Source organism: Carassius carassius, chromosome 38 (genome assembly GCF_963082965.1).
Source record: "Carassius carassius chromosome 38, fCarCar2.1, whole genome shotgun sequence".
Taxonomy (NCBI): Eukaryota; Metazoa; Chordata; class Actinopteri; order Cypriniformes; family Cyprinidae; genus Carassius; species Carassius carassius.
The window spans coordinates 28,455,117-28,479,219 of NC_081792.1; the positions used below are offsets into that span (position 1 = coordinate 28,455,117).

A 24,103-nucleotide genomic window follows, 5' to 3' on the forward strand; every position below is an offset into this window, starting at 1 on the left:
AAGAGCTAGGACCAAAAGAGAAGTCCAGGAGACGTTTGCAGGACAGATAATCATAAATAAACGAGCCTTTCGACGGCAACGCGACTTGAAATCGAACATTAACCGATGTCACGTGACAGCTGTTACTTTTCTCAACGCTCTTCACTATGGACAAATCACAATCGCTGTGGTTGCAGAACGATGAGTTTTAAAACGTTTTGTTTTATAGAGATGGTTTGGACTGGGTTTATGTTTAAAATCACAATCTCAAAGGTCAACATTGATAGAGGAGAGCATTAAATGAATGTTTCATTTACTGAATCACTGAACCAGATTTCCTGTATTACGTACTGGAGTAAAATCATCAAGTTAATCAAGTAAAAAAATAAGGAATTGTGGTCTTATTAAATTTGTATTTTAGGAAACTTCTTTCTTTTTTAATAGCCTTATTAGAGCAATTAAAAAGGTCAACACTAATGCTTAAGAGTTTTTAGAATTAAATCGAAATTTTGCATTACGGAATCTTTAAATAAAGTAGAATGTCAGTACACACACACACACACACACACACACACACATGTACAAATGAAAACACACACACACACACACACTCACACATACACGCACACACCCAAACATAAACACACACACACTCACACATACACGCACAAACCCAAACGTAAACACACACACACACACGCACATGTACACATGAAAACACACACACACACACACACACACACACACACACACACACACACACACACACACACACACACACACACACATGTACACATGTAAACACACACACACACACATATACACATACACTCACACACACACAAACACGCAAACACACAGACACACAGTGTATTTATTGATCTATTGTTTTAATATAAAGCTAATTATAATGACAACACAATAATCAATATACTAAACCACTAAATAATTGTTTTTATATAAAGATCAAATCACAGTTAAATAAACTCTTTTACACATTAAGGCTAAATTTGCTTGGGTAAATCAAGAAACTGATGATATGAATGGATTTATATCATTGTTTGTCACTGTTTCTTGTTTCGTCTCTCTAATTGTTTCTGGTTTAATCTCTCTCTGATTTAAAGGGCTTTATAAAATCTGCTGCTAAAGTGCCTTGCAACATTTTACTGTTATATAAGATACAGCTGCACCAAGAAGAAAAAAAAGGACAAAAATAAAAAAGTATTTATACACTTCAGTCCAAAGCAAAACATTCATGATATCATGAAATAAATGTTTAAAGAACAGTAAACTACAGCTCTGTGTAAACATGGTCAAATTATCTCAAAAACCTAACAAAAAAAAAAAACAATAACAACTCAGATGTTCATATATTTTTGATATTACAATCATGATATTTTTCTTGGAATATATAGAGTTTTGAGGCCTTTGAATTTAAATCTCTTTGAATTTATCTAATTAATCTGATAAAAAATAATTTTAAGTTTACATGAATGTCAGATGCTAATGTACAAGATCTTACCTCCATTGTGTGGTTATTTAAAATATATTTTAATGAAATAACAATTATTTTATTATTTTAACCTGCATATTATTTAACGCTACAGTATGGAATTCTGAAGTGTATATATTAATAAACAAATTTGAATAAACCAGGCCTGTAGCACACCGTTGTCATTGAATACACTGAGATAATCGTTTGAGCTGTGAGCAATGATATTTCTTGTCTCATTTAAACCAGAACATATGTAAAGTTTCAAGAATTGACTTTTCAGATGCAGCTTCATTCCAAGTGCTAAAAAAAAGAAATGTGTACAAACTGTTGTACAGTACAAGACCCTGAATCTCCATTCAATAATTCAGTGTACTTGAGTTACAAAGAGATGTGAATTAGTCCAACAATATACTCCCAGATGATCACATCTGAACAAAGAGCATTATATTGAACAATGTTTCTGATTGTTAAGGGTTTGTGAATTCCCAGCATTCACTGCACCATGAAAAGATTATGCAGTCATTGTTTATGAGCTTTTTTTGTTATTGCTGTTGATTCTTACGGTTTCTGAGGCCTGTGTGTCATTGATGTTTAGAGGGTTTTTATTCCTCGTTGTGTATTTGTTCATTAGTGCCATTATTGAGGTCTGTCTGTGTTTTACTAAAACAATCAAATCAAGTTTTAAACATTGTAATTCAAACAAATCCTAAATTACCAAGGGCGATGAATTTTGAGATGCAGTTTTCACTGCTTTAGGATGAACAAGATAGTTTCCATGAACTAGATCAACTTTGAGTAAAGAAAAGAGAGATTTAGAGCCAGATTAGTGTCTGTGAAATTTAGCTAGAAGGAAACACCAATTAATTAAGTTATAGTTTGCAATATTCTTTTTTGAAAAGTCAAACAATCCAAAGAAAACATCTTTAAAACAGAAATCAAACTTACAATATTTGCTGATTCATAAAATGTTTTTGTGTTTGTTTAATTTGGTTAAAAATGAATTAAACAACTTATAATTAAATATCTAAAGTTTAAACAGTTATCAAATCAAATTGATTTGCAAAATGATTCGCTCAAAACTTTACCCCGTTGGTTATAATGACAAATCTGCCCAAATACGAATAAAACACCTTTTCATAAACCAAACACAAATGATTTTTTTGAAAGTGAAATGGTCATTAGTTTTATAGCCACATCTTTATGTTTCATGTCTATACTGAAATTGTCTTTCAAAAATAATTACCTTGGTAATATTCACTGTAGTGAAAATAATAATAATAATAATAATAATAATAATAATAATAATTTTAATTGAATGCAGCAAGTTCATTTTTGAGTGTTTTCAAAAAGTGAAAATGCAAACTCACCAAATATCAATAACCATGCATAATAGACTCTTATTTTGTGTTAGTATATGTTCTGTTAGTTTATTCTTGTTTTGTGCATTTTATGGAACAACACACACACACACACACACACACACACATATAGGATATATATATATATATATATATATATATATATATATATATAAATAAACATAAATGGACAAAATTAGCATGTACAGTTTGTATTACATTTATTAAATTAAAACCTCTAGATTATAAAACTGACCCGAGAACAGAGTAAACTACTTCTTTTTCACGAATGTTAAATGTAAAATAAAATGTTCAAAATCCACATCAATATGTTTTTGTGACTATACAGAGTTTGGCTTTCAAATAACAAACCCACTGTGTATTAAACATGCATTAAAAGCAGTGCGGCCTAATTTATATCTCACATGACGCAGGTTCAGTTTGGTGTTTATAAGAAGGAAACTAAAGAGCAGGAGCCAAAAAATAAAAATAATAAAACCCCAAACACACACCAGTTTAAAGTTAGTGTCAGTCCCAGGTCAGAGGAGTCAGGTCAGTGTGTTTAGTCATTATCATGAAGCTCCTGTGGATGGATGCTGCTTCACCAGTGTATAATCCAGGACAAGCCCGCAGAGGCTCTTCATCCCATCATCACTGGGCTGTAAGTGTACTCTGACCTTTTATTGAACCTTGCATGTCATTTTCATGATCTCCTGTGTGTTTTCATAGAAAACATCTTCAAATGAAGCATCCAGGCCAGCTATACATGGACGTCATAAACAAATATGTGTGTCTGTGTGTGTGTGTGTGTGTGATGTGTGTGTGTGTGTGTGTGTGTGTGTGTGTGATGTGTGTGTGTGTGTGTGTGTGTGTGTGTGTGTGTGTGTGTGTGTGTGTGTGTGTTTGGGGGGCTCTTCATGTTTGTGAACAATCTCGGTCATAACTCTCTGAAACGATTAACAGTTATTGTAAATTACTCGTTTTGACACGACTGACCTATTTGTATATGACCCCGAATGGTGATGAATACTTAGCATTATAATGTAAAGGCCATTTGTATTGCAGTATACATGCTAAAAAAAAGAAGAATAAACTTGCATGCGTTTTTAAAAATAATGTTAAAATGGGTTTTTGTTTGGCCATACTTCTTCAAAACAGGTAACGATGTTCCTGCTGCAAACTGAACTGGTTATTATTAAAAATAATATTTTTTTGGGTAAAAGCATGGTGGGATACATATTGTTTGCATTGCTAAATATATATATATTCTTTGCCTTTTAAGTAATCATATAATTCTAAATCACTAAATCATATATTTTAGTTATTACAGGGTGTATTTGATTATATTTGAGGTTTAAAATGGTTAAAAACAGACCAATTTACATGAGACGGGAATCAAAACAAGATCGCGTATAGCAAGCATAGCATATAGCATAACACTTTATTATTATTATTATTTTCTTAGAATTTTATGTTTATTAGAAAGCAAAAGCTTTGATAAATAATAAGATATCGGCTGTAAACAGATCGACGCATAATTGGAAATCATTTGGTCTCTTAGTGATGCTTTAATTATGTTGAAAATATCAGAAGAAATCAAAATAAACTGTAATTTCATAAAACAGTATTACTGAAACATCCCGTCATTTTTATAATAATTATCTATTGTAAATTACAAGACATTAATTTGCGTTTATATACACGTGAGCTGTTCATAGCTCCATAAGGATGAGTTATTAGAAATTACAATTGAAAACTGTGCAGTAAATAGATACTTATAAAAGAACAAATTTATAGCTTGGGCTCCAAAACAGTTTCAATAATTCAACAAATAAATATTTTTTATTAATTATAAAATTGCTGCACTCTCGTCTGATGATGATTTTCATCATTGAGAAAAAAAAATATATACGTACTCGTGTAAGTCAACATTAATATAACATAATTTTTTTATTGTTAAATAAAATCCATTTAAATTTGCATTTTTTGTGCTTTGGATATTTTAGCCATTTCACCAATTTATTAAAAACGAATTAATTTCGTTTCAGTAATCCTTTTTTTTTTTGACATGCGATGCTTCTTTAATACCAAAAAATAAAGTGTTGTACTGGTCTGTGCATCATTAAATTACAGAGTTTATGCACAAATCATTTAGAAATCATTTCGGTATTGCTACAATACAGCAAGAGATGCAAGCAGCCTTCAGACAAGAAAACAATTAATAATTAAACATTATAACATTTTTTTCAGAATGCAATATTCGAAATTTAAAATTAAAAAGATGTTATAGATTAGACGCGTAATTAAGATTATTCTAATGCAATTTGAGCAAAATAACAGACTAACTGATCGATTAAAAAACAAACGAACAAGTAAACAACAGTAAGAAACCATTGCGCATCCTGTTTGAGATGACTGAACGCAGCGCACTGGAGTCACACTGGTATCTAAAAATGCCATAAATTAGACAAACATAACTTCTGCACTCCTCTAACAGGATCTCCGTGGATTTGTGACACTAGAGGCGCACTTGGCTCAGCCTTCGCGCTTTTACGCACAATGTGAGTCTCATGAAAATGCTTATCAATAGCACGATTTTCCGTTTCAATTTGGCGTGCTATTTATATGCAGAAATAGACTTTTGCGTGAATATGATATGTAGTGGTTAGGATTAAGGGTGTGGGGTAGATGCGTATCATATGCACGCCAAAACTATGCAAGTCAAACACATTCCTAGCATGCCAAAGTCCATTTCTACGTAAATGAGAGCATTATCCATTATTATTCTTGGAAAGCCTACTAATCAATAGGCTTGGATTGGTCATAATAATACACAACATTGTATTGGATCACACAGGATAGCATGTAAGTTTTAGGGCCGTATTATTTAAAACCCTAATTTGAATCCCTTCGAAGTTTTATTAAGAGTGCCTTCAGCAAAACTGTCCGACTCAGAATCAGTAACGTTAGGTTCGGATCATTTAAACTGTATGTTAGAGCGATTCAGGTAATGTGTGAGCAATTATTTGTCCCTCCTATTCAGGCTACGTGATCGGTGACGCACAGGAGACTCTCTCCAGACTCCAGCGCGCACGGGGCTCTCCGAGCATTATGATGGAGTGAGCCGAGACTACTGTCCAGCTTCCAGCAAGAGAAGAGCTCCTCCTCCCTCTCCTGCGATGAGGTAGTTGGTAAGACCGAGCGCTGGTTAATCACCAATTTCTCGAGCCCGCGCGTCGCGTCTTCTGTCTTAAAAGTGCTGTCATGCATGCAGCGTCCCCGCGCTCGCGCCCCTGACCTCCTGCGTTTTAAACCACGGCTTTTGTTTGTCCATCGTCAGGTATGGGAGATCAGAGTGAGCCGACCATGGTGCAGAAGTCGACATCGTTCAGCATCAAGAGTCTGTTACTCCCATCGAAGTTTGACGAGGAGACCGCGGAGCGCATCGGCAGCCCGGCACCCGTCCAGGACTTAGACAACCCCCCGGAAGCGTCCGAGATCGAGCCCGCGCTGCGAGACGCGGATGAACAGCCGTCTAAAAAGGTAAAGAAATTCGACAAGCCTCCGTTCAGCTACAACGCGCTCATCATGATGGCGATCAGACAGAGTCCCGAGAAGCGGCTCACGCTCAACGGCATTTACGAGTTCATCATGAAGAACTTCCCGTATTACCGGGAGCACAAGCAGGGCTGGCAGAACTCCATCCGGCACAATTTGAGCCTCAATAAGTGCTTCGTAAAGGTCCCGCGGCATTACGATGATCCCGGGAAAGGGAACTACTGGATGTTGGACCCCTCCAGCGATGATGTGTTTATCGGCGGAACCACCGGGAAGCTCCGCCGGCGCTCGGCGACCTCGCGCGGCAAGCTGGTGATGAAAAGGGGCCTCCGCTTCGCGCCCCTCGGACTCGGACTGGGCGAACGCCCGAGCAACCCGCTCTACTGGCAGCTGTCTCCGTTTTTACCCCTCCACCACTCGCACTATAACGGCTCCACGCACGGATTTCTAAACCAAGGACACGCGTACGGATCGTTTCTCCCGGGGGTCGAGCCGCTCGGGAACGGGGATATGTCTCGCCCCATTCTGGGAGCCTCTAGCGGGAGTATCAACGGGTACGGTGTGTCTCCGTCGTCCGCCGCCGGATTACTTTCAGGGCACAATGGATACTTCGTAGCGGGCGCGCAGCAGCCACAGCCGCTCCCGAGCGCGCCGGGATACGGCATCTCCAGCTCTCCGTCCCCGCTGCTGTCGGATTCCATAAGAACTAGCTTACCGTCCTTCACAGCACCGCTTTCTAGCGGACTTCTCTCTCAACACAAACGCATCGCGCCCAATTCGTTTCTAAGCTGAGCGTTGCGCGCCCTCTCCAATGGGAATATCCAAACTTTCCTCGAAAACCGAAACGTGCAAGCTTTCCTTCTGTGTGAGGACTGTGCGTCTGGATTTTTTTTTTTTGTCTATTTAAGATTATTTTGTAATAGTAGCATCATGTTATGCCAAAGGCAATAACCGTATGTGTTTCTTTTTCTTTTTTTAAAGTATTATTTATAGTATTTCTTTGTGAATGATGGTTTGTATTTATTCGAAATGTAATTTTTTATCCCTTATTACTGTGGGATAGCGTTATTATTAGATGTTTGGCACTTATTATTCGTTTAGAATGAATAATTCCAATACTTATTTATTTCTCAAACTGTGAATGCGCCTTAATATCTTAAATCAGGGTTGAGCGCTCGGACCGTCTCAGGTGTGCGTTCTGACAATGAAACATTATTATTATTATTATTATTATTATTATTATTAGCTGTGTAAACCTGAAATATGGTAAACAAATAAAAAATACACTTATATGCAAAGTTTTATGAATTCGCCTGTCGGTTAGTGTGGGCATGTGTTCAGAGGGGTCTTACTGTAGTAAAGCTAAGCTACTGAATTAAAGCACTGGTTTAAATGAACTGAGTGTGGGATCAGTTTATACATGTATACTGTCACATAAAATACTGTGACGACCGAGGATTTGTTTACACACATAACAGTAAAACAGTTTTTTATGCAAGGAGGTGATTAAGCACCAAAGACAGATCATTAATGTTTTTTTTTGTTTTGTTTTGTTTTTTATATATAACATCCCTGCACATCAATTTGCTATCATTACCTTCTGAAGCCATTATTCTAACTCTCTGTGCAAATCAGAAATGGGATTTCTCTTTATTGCCCTTTTAACCAACATGTGATTTATAGTTCTGCATCTTTAGTCGTGAGTCATTTAATGTGCAGATTTGTACTTGTTTGTCTTTTTTCATGTATATATGCCTGAACTTCAGTTCAGAACAAAGAAATAAAGTATTGGAATATTTCTGTATGAATTCAAACGAGTCTTTTCTAGCCATGCAACACAAATTCGCTTTTTTTGCCACCATAAATCACCAGCTCGAGGGTTTTAATGCATTTAGCTTCACACACATTATTTTAAATGCATTTATTAATGCATTTGATATGCATGCTAGAAATGTTAAATATGGTCTTATACTGGAATATTTTTGTCGTACAACACAATATGCAATAAAAAACATTATTACGCCACTGATAGGCTAATAATTTATGATGCATGTATAGTTTAAAGTGCCTCCATTTAAACGATTTAATTCAGAAATTTCATAGCGCCATTGAGCCAATACAGACAAATGACTAATTCATAATATTAACGAACTAATGCGATGTTTTCACGTGCCAAATGAATAATAAATAGGCCTAGTTGAGATATAACTGGCTTTAGGCGAACAATCAGCTAAATCGGTTCACCTGCGTCATTCTGACCCATTTCCAATAGAAATAATGCTGAACTTACTGTCCAGATGTTCCTGAAACTTCAGCTCCACGTGTCCTGGATCGAGCACAAGTGAAACTCTCATTGAGGCACAGACAATATGAAGTCCCAAAACCCCCAGACACCTTCAGAGGAGCAGGAGAGACATTAATGTGCTCGGACAGACGTTCAGAGGGAGGGACTCACGGACAAAGATGATCAGTTTACAGCTCTGTTCCTATCTCAACTCCTGACTCGAATATTACAAATACAAGAAAATTAATCAATCAGTAAAGGAAGCCACTGCTAGTTATAAAAGTAGTGGTAATGGTTCTATAATTTAATGTATTAACTAACATGAACAAACAATAAACAATACATGTATTACAGTATTTATTGATCTTTGTTAATGTGAGTTAATGAAAATACAGTCTTTCGTGTTAATTCACAGTGCATTAACTAATGTTAACAAGCACAACTTTTGATTTTAATAATGCATTACTACATGGTGAAATTAACATTAGCTAAGGTTGATAAATGGTGTTGAAGTATTGCTCATGCTTAGTTCATGTTAACTAAAGTAGTTAAATAATGTTAACTAATGATCCTTATTGTAAAGTGTTAACAAAGATTGTTGGCGTGTCACAATATATGTATTATTGGTTCATTTATTTTTTATTAATCTGAAACAAAGGACGTTAATAAATGTAACAGCTTGACATTAAAGGAATAAACTTGTTTTTTTTAAAATTAACTTTACAGTAAAAAAAAAAAACCTGAACGAATAATTATAAAGTAGAATAATTATTTGCTTTTTGAATCTTATGATTTAGAACCGAATGAGATAACCGATAAAATATTTTTATTATAATTTTTTTTTTGTTTTACTGATTTTTTTTTTCAAATTCAATCAAGGCCCAGTGTTCATGTATCTATTTATTTACTTATGCATTTATTTTAGATTGTTGTTTAGATTGTTGTGAAACAAAAGTCGGCTTATTTTCGCTAAATTTTAGTAAAAAAAACTATTAAAGACTATTATACGTATTTATTTAGGTGTTTATTTATTTATTTTACATTCATCTGAAGCATAAGGATCCTAATAGGGAAGAAAGATGCCAAGTCATCTATGTTGCCTCGTCCAAACAATATTTACAAATAAATAAATAAATAAATAAAAACCCCGTTGCATTTAGGTATTTAGGTTTTAAATGCAGCAAGACTACGAATAAAAAAAAAAGATAAAACAAGATCCAATTCGTTTTCTGGGGAGAACCAAAGTAGGCCTAATCAGAAATAACTAAATACAAATAAATTAACCTATTGAAATCGTCTAATACTTTGAGCTGCTTTGGTCCTTCATATTTTAAAATCTATCAAGATTTCACCCACAAGACGCGTCATGACGTCACGACAGGTTTAGCGGCTTAACACAGGATAGATTCAACTCAGCTCCTACAACATTGGCTTAGTTATTGTCAGATAACTTTGATATATCAAAGGAATGTAATGGATTACAATCAACCAAAAATTCAGACAACTGTTAATATGACTATATTTACACAACTATCAATACTTTGTTGACCAATTACCAAGCAGTGCTTAATTCAGTTTAGTATGTGGTGTAAAAAGTTCACATTAGCAATTAAAGAAAAAACACTTAAGCAAAACTTGGTCAGGACAAAGTGTCTGAATATTTTTTTAAAATATTTTTTTATACCCAAATTATTTATCAGTTTTACTGACATAGTTAAAAAAAAAAAAAAAAAAAAAAAATAAAAAAAATATATATATATATATATATATATATATATATATATATATTTTTTTTTTTTTTTTTTTTTTTGTATAATGTCACAGTTGATTTTATTTTACTATATTTACTATACTTAAACTAAAGTGTTCTGCACCCACCAGTAAAAAAATATAAAAAAATGTATCTGGTGTCTGAATACATTTGTGGTCTGACTCTGGATTGATTCTTGTTAAAACTACAAAGTATTTCAGTCAAAAGCAGTGAGTGATTTTCTTTCTTTCATTTTCTTGGATTAACACAGCAGCTAATGAATTATGCGCTGTCACTTTAAGAGACAATGCATCCATTATAATCATACACATCCGATTTATTTCTCTGTTTTCTTTCACTTTAGACGTAACTAGTGATGCACCGAAATTAAAATTCTGCGCCGAAACCGAAACCGAAAATTTAGGATGCACTTGGCCGAAAACCGAAACTGAAGCCGAAAATGGCTTCTTTTAAAAACGTATTTATATATTGCTTGGATTTAATGGATCTGAATTGAAAAATCACAATATAATAATCAAACTTTTATTAACAGTTACATAACAAAACATAAAATATTTTTAACAATAAATATAAATAATAATTATTCTTCAAGTTTTATGTTCCATCAAATAAAATAGTTTTTTAAAAATTGTGCAAAAAAAATCCACAATTGTGGAGATTTTTGCAGAACAAATGCTACATATTGCAACTTTGGTGTCCTCTCGTATAGGGCTGTCACTTTTGTGAAAAAAAAATCCTGTTCGATTTTTGAGACATAGGCAAAGTGTTCAATGAATCGTTAGTAAATTGCCTATATTTGGCGTTGATCCGTTTTTCAACGCCAAATATAGGCAAATCCACCGACAACTAAACAGGCATTAGGGCGAACGTAAAGAGGGCGCTTGAGACGCGCACAAGTCAGCAATGTGGACTGCCATAACATCAATGAAAAACATTACTGAAGGCTACATTGATATTATGCACTAATAGGCTGTGTGTGTGTGTGTGTGTGTGTGTGTGTGTGTCAGAACCTGCCGTTGCTGTGTGACGCGCGTTCGCTGCGAGCGTATAGGTGGCGAGCTGGACGCGCTCCGAGAGAAGGCCGTTAAAATCGATTCCCTATTTTCGTTTTCGAAACTTGTGTTGGTTGGTCCGATCGATTGTGCAGCTTTTGTGACAAGCTTTTTTTTGATTGTGGCAGCCCTTTGACATGCTTAATCTTTGATAGGCAGACGCGTGATAACAGCTCGACCGTGAGTGAAACCTAAGCGCTTGCGCACGGATGGGAGGGGCGGGTGACATTCATTTTCGGTTTACGTTTTCGGCAGTTTTTTTTTATTTCGGCCCGAAACCGATAATGCCATTTCGGCCGAAAATTTTCGGCGGCCGAAATTTCGGTGCACCCCTAGACGTAACCACAGTGTTTTTGATTATACTCTCCAATTACTATTGTATTTTGACATAATTTTGTATGTATTTGTCGGTACAAGAGTAAGAAGAGTCCTGTTTTGGTGTTTAAGGCTTTGAACGCGTTTCACTGCTGAATTGGGCTCTTTCACATCTTTTTCTATTTGCATGTTTGAACTGCAATTTGTATTTGTTAGTTTGGGTGCAGGAGGACGTGAAGGAGAGCACTGCTTGCTAGTAGGCTACTCAGTTTAGTTTTCCTGTGTATGATTGCTTTAAACCCTTTTGATTGTTTAAACTGACAAGGCTTAAAAACACTTGCAAATGATAAGCTTTCGTAAGATGCGCAGCTGTGGCCCATATACTGCCCACTAGCGTCTGCCACATAAGTCATTTTGGGATTTCAAGTGTCTGTAAGTGTGTCTGCTCAAGTGGAAGTGTATATGTGTCTTTGTATGAAGGGAAGACCCTTCCAGAGCTCATTTGACAGAAGGGTTAGTTCACCCAAAAAACTTAAATCAGCCCATAAATTACTCACCCTCAAGTCATCCTAGGTGTATATGACTTTCTTCTTTCAAACGAATCCAGTCGGAGTTATCTTAAAAATATAAGCTGTTAAACGCCACTCAACAGGTGTTGCATGCATCAGTCCAAAAGAAGTGAAATAAAAAGCGTTCTTCAATAAATGGATAGTCCACCCAAAAATGAAAATTCTGTCATCATTTACTCACCCTCATGTCGTTCCAAACCTGTATGAGTTGCTTTCTTATGTTGAACGTAAAAGAAGATATTTTGAAGATTGCTGGTAATCAAACGGTTGGTGGTTCCCATTGACTTCCATAGTATTTCTTATGGAAGTCAATGGGAAACACCAACTGTATACCTTTAATAAAGAGCATCCCACACGTCTCCGGGGGGTGAACAAAGTCCTCCTGTAGCAAATCGATGTGTTTTTGTAAGAAAAATATCCATATTTAAAATGTAAGCCATGTGAGACACTTTTCATTATGGATGGACGCTTTTTATTTCTCTTCTTTTTGACCGATGCAGTGCACAACCCGCTGAGTGGCATTAAACAGCTTAAAAGATCAAAGACAATTTTAAAAATAACTCATACACAAAAGTCATGTGAAAGTCATACACACCTAGGATGACTTGAGGGTGAGTCATTTCCTTTTCAGGTCACTGGAGACAAAACCGCTCTTAATTTGCAAAGGTCTTTCCTCTACGTACCAGCGAAGAGCATTATGGGTCGTTTAGGGATCAAAACAGCCTCTGAATGCCTTTAGTGTCAGATGGACATAATAGTGAAAAACCCTACACAATTAACACACAGACTTGAATTAAGGATAACCAGTCAGTAGAATAATAATTGCAGTGTGAGACTGGTGTTTGTATTGAAATAAACACATCATAATCCACTATAAGGTAAAGTTTCATTAATATTTGCATCAGAGTGAATTGAATAAAGGGATAATATTCACAAAAAAGACAATAGAAGCTGTCCAAACACATCCACATTACCTCGACCATGTTTATTTAGTTCAAAATGCTTTTATGGCATCACTGTAGATAATACAATAAAGACAATAAAGATGAGAATAGACCAACTATGAACTACGATTAATTAAATATACAAAAATGTAAGTCTTAAAGTAACAGTATTTGACATAAAAAACAAACATTACAAATTAAATTTTATGTAATAAATGAAAAGTTACAGATTAAGTAAAAATACAATGTTTAAAACTATTTCCAGGGCAAATCAGGATAAAATAAAAACATTAATAAAATAAAATTAAAAAAAATAATTTAAAAAAATAATTAAATGTAAATATACTAAATAAAAATAAAAAACTAAAGAAAATTTCTTTTAAGAAATCAGAGCTTCTAACAATATATATTTTTAAATGTTTATAATGTCCTAATGGCCTGAGTTTTTAGTAGAATTAAATGTAGATCAAACATTTTTATTTTTACTTCCACAACAACAGCACAAAAAACAAAACAAAACAAAATTGCAAAATTTGCAAAAAGTATTTGAAAAAAAAAAAAAAAAAATATTGTGCATAGATTTTATCAATACCAACACAGGAGTTTACAAAGTGGGTCTTTGCAAAAAAAAAGAAAAGAACAGAAAAACATCCTAAAACCAATATGGCACAATAGAGACCATCAGTTTAAAACATCACAGACGATGAGATTTTGACCTCTGCTTGAAAGCATGCAACATTTATTTGCACAATTTAGCGATTTCTCTTTTTTAGCCACAGCAACAAGACATGAAAAACACATTTCCAGCGAGCTCAAGCATTGTGATGTATAGAGTACACACAATCCTGAGCAACGTAAACAGGCGCCATTTACTATAAAGCGCGTCCATTAGTAGAAGCCATTTTGTGTGTCGTTCAAGCATGACGTGTGAAGACTCCAGAGAAAAGACCAAGACCTTCACGTTCTGCATGTCGGCTGACAAAACATTCAGGCCACGCAGGTCACAGGCCTTCATGAAAATCTCTTGTTCCCATGAACTCACACCACACACCAACACTTCCTCTAGCTAATCCTTTTGCCAAAATGTACTACATTTCTGCTTGTGTTTATGACTTAAACCTTTCAAGGCCAAACATACAACCCATCAAATACACCATGCATTCAGTATAAACTGTGTTTTTATAAGTGCACAAGTTTTTTTTATTGACACTTACATAAAGTGAAGTTTGTCAAATGTATTCAGTGCCTAAACAAGTAAATTTAAATTAAAAGGAAATTCAGTAACCCACTTAAAGCCTTAATACATTATAAATTTATTTTTTATGCATTAATTATGCATTGTAAAAAAAAATTAATTACTAGCTAATTACATACTGTACATTAGAATACGGTTCAAATGACTCTCTCTAAAATGCTTTGCATTATTTATTACTAATATCTTTCTAAATTGCATATCAACAGTCGAACAATATACAAGAACAAACATGGACTGCTCTTTTAATTCTGTAAATAATTAATATAAAATTGCATACATTTTTCTTGAACTGAACAAAGTATTTAAAGGGAGAAGGTTACAATAAAACATGCATTTTAACATTAGATGTTAAATACACTATTGTTTAATATAAAATTGTTCTATACACAGTATTTAATGCAGTAACATTAGAAGTAACTATAATTAAATTACAGAAAAATAAAGAGTAATCCCTTACTTTTAACCTTTAAAAAGAAATTATTGCACCTTATAATGCAATGCATGATCTCATGATTTAATTATAAGGAATACTTCTTAATATATTGTTACACCTTTAAAACATAACAAACCTTCAAATATTTTATTGCATTTTAACTTATACAATTATTTATGAAGAGAGATAATGCATTACATACGTTGTGAGTTCCGTTTTAATGCATTATATGTAAATACTTTAAGTGTTACCATGCAGAAATTAGACAGTTTTTAAACCAAATCTAGCTATATAAGCAAAATTATTATTATTATTATTATTATTATTATTTAGTTAAATGAATAATTATTAAATGAGTCCATGAAATGGGTTAAAGGTGTAACTTACCCAAGAGGTGAGATATCTGGCTAAAACTCTCAGTCAAAAGCACATCGTTATATGTACTCTACATCCGTCCTGGAGTCGTCCAAGATGAGGTCTGACAGGGTGTGTTTCCTAAATGTGAAACCCCTCAAACCTACTTGACTCTGAGAAGAGCCATTAAGAGCCGAGAATTAACCCATGGTGGACCAGAAGGTAAAAATAATTTAAAATAATTATTTTAGGACCATTCCACTTTGTCATTAGTTTTTATATATATATATATATATATATATGTAAATGTATATGTATATTTCTCCTAAATTTTTGGTTTGACTTTATGTATGTATGTATTAGTGGTGGGTACCAAAATACCCAAATAAAATTGACAAACAGTAAGTCTTTGAAAAGGGGTTTATCAAGCTAGGTGGTGCATTAGAAAAGGGGCTCATCTCCTGTTTGCATCACAAAGTGCTTGAAAAAGCTGTAAACTAATTCCACATTGCACAAGGTGCAAACAACCTTACGCCTGTTTCACACATACTCCGTCTGCAGTGCGTATGAAATATACAATCAAACCTACATTTATTCAGACACCTTCAACATTTCTCACATTATTACAGTTTTGCTATATTTACCAAAAATTATATCTGGTGTCAATAATTTTTGGTTTGACTGTTAAAACTACAAAGTAATTCAGTCAAGAGCAGTGAGTGATTTTCATTTTCATTGTCTTGGATTAACATTACAGCAGCCAGTAGCTAAATTAGGCGCGGTCACTTTAAGAGACGATGAACACATCCAATATAAAAAATATCCACCTTGGAAATTATGCTCGAAACTGTCAGTTACATCCCATTCTTTTCCTCAACTGTTTACTTTCACTTAAGAAATAACTGACAGTTTTTTCGAGCATAATTTCCAAGGTGGATATTTTGACATATTTTGTATTTATTTGTCGGCACAAGAGCAAAAATAAGCAAATTCGGTGTTCAAGCGTTTTGAGACGCCTCTCTCTGCGTGAGCCCTGAACACCAGAACACCGCGAGAACTGAATTGGGCTCTTTCACATCTTTTTGTTTGTTCAAACTGCGATTTGTATTTGTTCGTTCAGGTGCAGGAGGGACTTCGAGGAGAACTTCTCAGAAGAGAGCTCGGTTCAGTGTTTCTCTCTCTCTCTCTCCACACCGAACACAGCGCGCGAGTAACCAGCTCTGTTCTCCGCGTCTTGTGTTTGGATGCTTTAATGTTTAAATCGACAAGCGGTAAGGCTTAAAAACACGTGAAAAAGATAAGCTTTCGTGACGATGCGCAGCAGTGGCCCGTCCACTGTCCTGAGCATCTTTTTAGGCTGGCCTCAGCCAGTCGGTTATATAAAATATCAAGGTGAAAGTCATCATAGCTTGCTTAGTATAGACCCAGCTCCCAACCCAACTTTGAGAATAGATTAACGGCGATATTTTTTTTTATCGCCCGTTAAGAGTCTCACGTTAACCAACCCATTCTCACTCCAAAGGCGTCAAAAACCGAAGCATGGTCAAGCGCCCCTAGCGTCACTTTTATGACGCCAAATGTGCCTCTCGGCGTCGCAATATCGACGCACTACAACCTTCATTGCTTTCAGTGGGAAACTTTTGGCGTCAGAATTTCGACGTGAGATGTTTATCGCTATGAAGTCACGTTCAAGAAGTCTCATTCAGCACACATCGCGATACTTGCCACCAGCAACTATGACCCTTGTAGTACTGTACACTTACCATTCTTCAAGCTGCTTTAAGACCTTTTGAGAAGCTTTTTCTCTGAAGACAATTTACCACATCCTCTTCTTTCACTCCTTTCAAGAGCATCACTTGGTCAAAACTTGGTCAGACATTTATTTAAAAAAAATAAAAAAAAAATATATATATATAAATATAGGCTGCTAATTTCTTTTTGTCAAAGTTTGATAAATCCTAAATAAAAGTGCTTTACTTTTTCCTTTAAATTAAAGATGGATATTGTTTAGCAATTGTTTAATGTTTAATTTAGACTTTAAATATTCATTAATATTCATCAATCTTCCACCAAAAATACAATACTATATATATATATATATATATATATTTTTTTTTTTTTTTTTCAAATGTCTGAATCCTTTTTGGTCCCAATTGTTATCAGTTTTACTGATAGTCCATTGTATGAAGAATGTTTTGGTTTAATATGTCACAGTTTACTTTATTTCACTATCCTCACTTACATTAATGAACTATAGTGTCCTGCACCCACCAATCAGTTTTCTTATTGTTACCCTAAAAATGTTATAAAAAATAATACAGCATATATAAAGTATATAATAAAGTAATATATTATAAACATAATAATTTTTATATATACAGCATATATGTTAAAAGTGTCCAAAAATAAGCACACAACCAGCAATGCAATCACTAATTAGTTATAAACTTTATAATAACTTATTTTTAATTACCCTTGTGACATTTTAATACATTTTACATGACCAAAAAGATCAAATGAATCCGCAATTGTGAGTTCCCTGACATCAGACAGTTAGATATCACATGTAACTCAACAATTGTAGCTAGAATTTCAAGCATTTTCTTCAAAAATTAATAAATAAATAGCCTCCAAAATAGATGCATTTGACCAATTAAGAACTTAACAGTTGTAAATGCATTTCCAGCTCGAACTGTGTGTCATAACAAACACGTCTTTCCGGACGCTCCTGATGTGCTTGACGACTTGTGAACTAATCAGGGTAACGAAGAGCCCGTAACGGGGGTGAAGGGGTTACACAAACAGCACTAATCCTGCGGGTCGCTGGGAATGCTCGAGCTTCTGTAACATCTGCGTCCAGTTTCAGCAGCTCATGTGTGACAAATCATATTGATCAAAAGGGCAACAGTTTATTTTAAAGCACGAGGTCTGAATGAAGGGCTCTGACCCCGTAATGAGCACAAAACCAGCTGCGATCCAATCAACGGTGCAAGAAACTACATTAATTCTCATTAATCGTCAAAGGTTTGCTTTTGAATGGCCCTCGGTGCAACCAAACTCATAGTTTAATGAAACCATTTCATATCTGAATGATATATTATTTGGCTGGGACGGGGTTAAAATCTCTGTGCACCCCTGGTTCAGTCATGTTGAGATGTATTGGGTCTGACAGGCTGAATGGACTCCGAATGCGAGCCACCTGTAGATTTCCACAATAGTGAGCAACAAAAGTCCGAAACGTTACTGTCAGACCTCCGTGACAGACGGATATAGGGAGTAAAACGTGACTTAATGAACGTATGGATCTGACTAATTGTTCAGAGGAACACAGCTGAAGCTGAAATGTAGCAGTATATGGATTTACATTTATGCATTTAGCACACGCTTTTATCCAAAGCGATTTACAGTGCATTCAGGGTTTTTTTTTTACCAATAGGCAATGTGTGCTCTCTGGGAATTGAACCCACATCCTTTTGCACTGCTAACACAATGCTCTACCACTGAGTCACAGTAACTCCATTTATTATGAAGCTGAGAGGCTTTCGGGCCTGAAGGGTGCACAGGAAGTGACATCATTCCTACACCAGATCAGGAAGATGAGTGAGTCTTCGCAGTCCATTTGAACTAATCTAAGAAACAAGATCTTAAAACATTAACTATAAAGCAGTCTGTGCTGTATGTTACAGTGTTTACTGTCACTTTTGATCAATTTAATGTGTCCTTGTGTTGTTTCATTTCATTCAAATATTTTTAAATGTATTTTTTAATAGATTATTTGATGACATTTAGAAAAAACTATATATATATATATATATAAAACATTGAATAAAAATAAAAACAACAATAATAATAATAATAAGCAATATAAATAATATAGCAATCATTTTTGTCGTAATAACAATAATGGTAATTTTGAATGATAATTTTAAATAAAAAATAAATAAATAAATGTTAATAAAAAAGATCGTGACGCAGCAAAACTATAAGATATTTGGCCTTGTATTGTTTTAATTAAATAAAAAAAATATTTAAATAACTTTATTTATAATAAAATATTAAACTATTAAATATAATTGAAAAAAGAAAAACAAATTAGAAAAACCCTAATAATAATAGTAATTATAGTTTAGTAATAATGGTATTAAGTTATATTTTTAGCTGAAATAAAAAATAATAGTAATTAATATTAATAATAATAGTAATTAAAAAATAATAAAATAAATTTTTACATTTTATTATAACAGCCTAACTCAGCAAAATCTGTTTTATAGCATTTATTTATTCATTAATTTAAACTGTATGAAACTTCAGAAATTGCTCATCAAACACTGCATATATTTAGTGTGACTCTGATATTTTTTGAAGCTGAAGCATAAAATTTACAAAAAAACGCAATTATTATCATTCATATTTTTTCTTTAATTTTTATCACACACACACACACACACACACACACACACACACACACACACACACACACACACACACACACACACACATATATATATATATATGTATATATATATATATATGTATATATACTGTATATGTTCTGATACTCTATATACTAATAAATAAATACATAAATGATGCTACTTTACTCTATTTTATACTATAAATACTAATTGACTATAATCACTATATTAATTCTCAGATTTGTCTTTGAAAACTATCATTTGGACTGAATGTGCAGTCATTGGGAAGAGTTTTCTCCCTCTAGAGGTCAATGAATGAAACTGCAGCGTCCTGCGCACATCTCAGCAGAGATCATTTTAGGCCAAAGCAGCAACAACAATTACATAATGCTTCTTGTCTAGAGAGGAACCGAAACACTCACTTTCCAAAATTACAGCGGTCTGTTTTGTAATCTTTGCTTGACTACTACTGAACACAGCTCAGATCGAGGCATTAAAGTGTGTGCATTGGTCTGCTGCCTTTGTGCTACACGATTCATTCTTCATTGTTTAAAAGAACAGCATGTCGAACAGACATCATTTTTATTTATTTTTATGAAAACATAATTTCTCAGAGAACAGATGGATATTTTGTTTAGATAGCATCAAATTCCTGGAAGCAGCAACATATGCATGAAAAATTACATGATATATAAATACCCAAATTATATTATACTTCACTAAATAAAATAAAGGCGTTAAAATAATTTGTTTTTCTTGAAATAATATAAAATTAAATTTCTAAAATATTTAAAATAAAATAATAGCTACAAATATACCACAAATTAAATTATGGTTTGATTATTTTTTATAATGAAACAGATGAAAATAAAATAAACGCTGAAATATATATCACAAATCAAAGCTGGATATTTACTTGTTTGATTAAAAAAATAAATAGCTAAATAAATAATGTAAATAAATCAGTAAAATAAAATAATAGCTGAAAAATATATAAAAAAAATCAAAAGAATAAGATAAGAATTTTTATTTATTTGATTTATAATAATAATAAAATCTGAAAATAAAAAACTAACATATTAGCTGTCAACGTTTCTCATTTTCATTTAGTTTAACTTGATGTGTGTGTATATATATATATATATAAACAAATAAAAATGACAAACAAACAGAGGTAAAGAAATACAACTTTAACTATAATTCAAATAAAAATAGAAAATAAAAGCAAAAACTACAATAGCATCTCAAGGATACAAAACTAACACTGCACATGATGCATGATGTGATTGATTCTAAATGTATTTCACTGTGACCTAAACACACAAATGCACACCAGCAATCCTCTTTTTTTCCCTCTCTTTCTGTCTGAAGCCTGAGGTTCAGCAGCATGAGTCTTTAAATCTGTTGCACAAACAGCTCTCTGTGTTTGTTTGCGTGTGGTTGGGCTTGGTTCAGGACCTGCGTGTGTTTGTGCCGTGAGCCTGATGGAATCACTTGATTGTCTAAAGTTAATGCATTGATAGTGTTTGTGCACTATGAAGAAAATCAATTCAAATGTTTGTTTGGGAACACAGCCTCCATTAGTGACTGGTTGAGCCAAAGGAATCTGAAAGACTTTAATTAATTCAGGTTCAATAAACGGAAGATTACAGCCGTGTTTGGGAACACTTACTGACTAATGTGCAGCACTCGTCAATCTCTGCTGCTTTTTGCTTTTTTTTGCTTTTTGCAGTGTCTCACCAGAATGCATTTATTTGTTTAAAAATACAGAAAAATTCTAAAATATTTGTTCAATTTAAAATAGCTGTTTTCTATGTGAATATATTTTAAAGTGTAATTTATTTCTGTGACGCGTAGCTGTATTTTCAGCATCATTAGTCTTCAGTGTCACATGATCCTTTAGAAATCATTCTAATATGATGATATGCTGCTCAAGAAACATTTCTGGTTTCTGTTGCTTCAAAAATTGTTGAAACCAGCAGGTTTATAATTAAATTATGAATAGAAAACTGAAAGGACCAGCATTTATTTGAAATAGAAATCTTCTGTAACATTATAAATGCCTTTAATACTGCTTTCAATCAATTTAATGTGCCCTTGCTGAATACATTTTTTTAATTTAAATAAGATGTTACTCACCCCAAACTTGTGTGTACGATAATATACAAAATTATTTTTGAATTTGTTTCTTTAATTTTGATTTCATGCTCCCAACAGCCAACAATTATAAACAAAAACCACAAAACACACAATTAAATTTTTAATATTGTAATAATTAAGAATTTGAATCATTTTGTAACCATCTTAATATTATAATTGTTCATCATTTATTATTTTATTATTGAATTCAAACTTTAATATTACTCAAAATTGAAATTATTTATTATTTATAATATTTACAATATTAAATATATATTGTATATTAAAAGTTTTAAATATGTATAATATACACAAAAATACTAATTGTTAATGACTAAAATGTTAAAATGAAAACTGAATGTACTTTACTTGCACAAAACTAATATTCTATATTAGTATATGTTAAACAATATTGTTATATAATATAATAATATAATACAATAATATATTGTTTTGTGAAAATAATTATATTAGTATACAATATATTTTTATATTAGTATACAATTTTAATATTATAATTGTTATAATTTATTATTAAATTCAAACTTTAATACTATTCAAAATGTAATTTTATTCATTTATTTATTATTTATAATATTTACACCAAAAAATAAAAGTGTTAATAACTAAAATGTTATAATGAAAACTGAATGTGCTTTATTTGCACAAAACTAATATTTTATATTAGTATATAAACCATTTGTTTTGTGCAAATAATTATATATGTATACAATATATTTTTATATTAGAATAACATTTTAATATTATAATTATAATTATGAGTATACTTATTTTAACTATTTATTATTCAATTTTGACTAATAATATTCAAAATTTGAATTTATTCATTTATTTATTATTTATAATATTCACACCAAAAATACAAAAAAAATAAAACATTAATCATACACCTTCTTATTTTGTTGTTGTTGTTCTCCCCCAAGAGCAGCCTGTACTTACAATCAGAAGTGCATGATTTACATCAGAAACCGAGGTGAAATCTGTCCGTCAGGGGCTTTATGACAGCGGCGCTGAACGGGTTAACTCTCGATGTGTGCGTTGGGAACATCCTGACCTACATCCGTTCACCTCCGCTGCTGTTCTAATCTGAGTCTCTGTCAGAGCGGGGTTCATTCTCACCGCTCCTGAACTCATTCAAGACGCGTTCACATTCAATTAAAAACCCCTAATCTGAATTTAAGTAGCGTGCTGGCGAATACGTCACATAACGCGAGGCGCGAGCATGAGCGAATGGATTAGCTTTGTTGTAATGTGGTGAGGAATGGTGTGGGGCGAAGCGAAAGGGGATTACGACAAACGTCGTTATCAGGCACTCAGGAAATGACGCTTTAAGGAACGCGTCTTTGAGCTTTGGCTGTGAGCAAACACTTGTATTTAAGGAGGGTGATGTGAGCTGGATGGTTTAATTTAACAAATGGATCAGGAGAATTCAGAACCCTTTAAAGACAAACGAGAGCCGCAATGTAGCACTTTAATGTCATGATGGGAACTTTGCATTTTTAAATGTCAACACAAAATACTGTTTGCAAGTAATGTAAGTGCAACAGGATATTTGACAATAAAAGACATGTAAGGCAGGACTTGATTTTATTCATTGCAATTAATTGGATCATGAAGAACAGGTGTTACAGGTGTAGAGTTTAGTAGAAATGTCCCTACCAATATCTACTACTAAATTGTCCCCAGCAATAGTTTTGATCAAATTAAATATATGTGTATGTAACCACTGTTATTTCACCTGCTTATGAAATACTATAAATATGGCCTGAGAAGTTAAATAAATAAACTAGAAAACTGAAGACGAGAAAAGAGGAACAGATGAACCGAATCAATCGAGTGAGTCATTTACGCTGGAACCGCTCAGAGTGATTCAAACTCGTGAATTTGATCATTCATCTTAAGCGATTCACTAGCAAAAGCATCACATCGCAACATCGCATGTAATGTTTTTTAAAAAGCACGTAGGCTATATTGATGGGTGAAACAAGCTTTTCGAAACTCAGAATCAGTCAAATAAATAATAAATTTGAATATATGCTAAAAACCAGAGCAGTATTGGATACTTAAATAACTAAATACACAAAAAAGAAAATATTATTTTATTTGGATATGTCAAAATATCAACATCAAATTACATTTTAATTTCAATAAATACAATTTA

General features: G+C 33.4%; 1 protein-coding gene across 1 annotated transcript; it reads left to right on the forward strand.

Annotated features, from left to right (window-relative positions):
* Positions 1-5,816: 5,816 nt before the first annotated feature.
* On the forward strand, positions 5,817-8,194 carry LOC132119720 (forkhead box protein G1-like). Its single transcript, XM_059529917.1, has one exon. The coding sequence runs from the start codon at positions 6,175-6,177 to the stop codon at positions 7,180-7,182; it is 1,008 nt and encodes a 335-aa protein (XP_059385900.1). The 5' UTR covers positions 5,817-6,174; the 3' UTR covers positions 7,183-8,194.
* Positions 8,195-24,103: the final 15,909 nt, after the last annotated feature.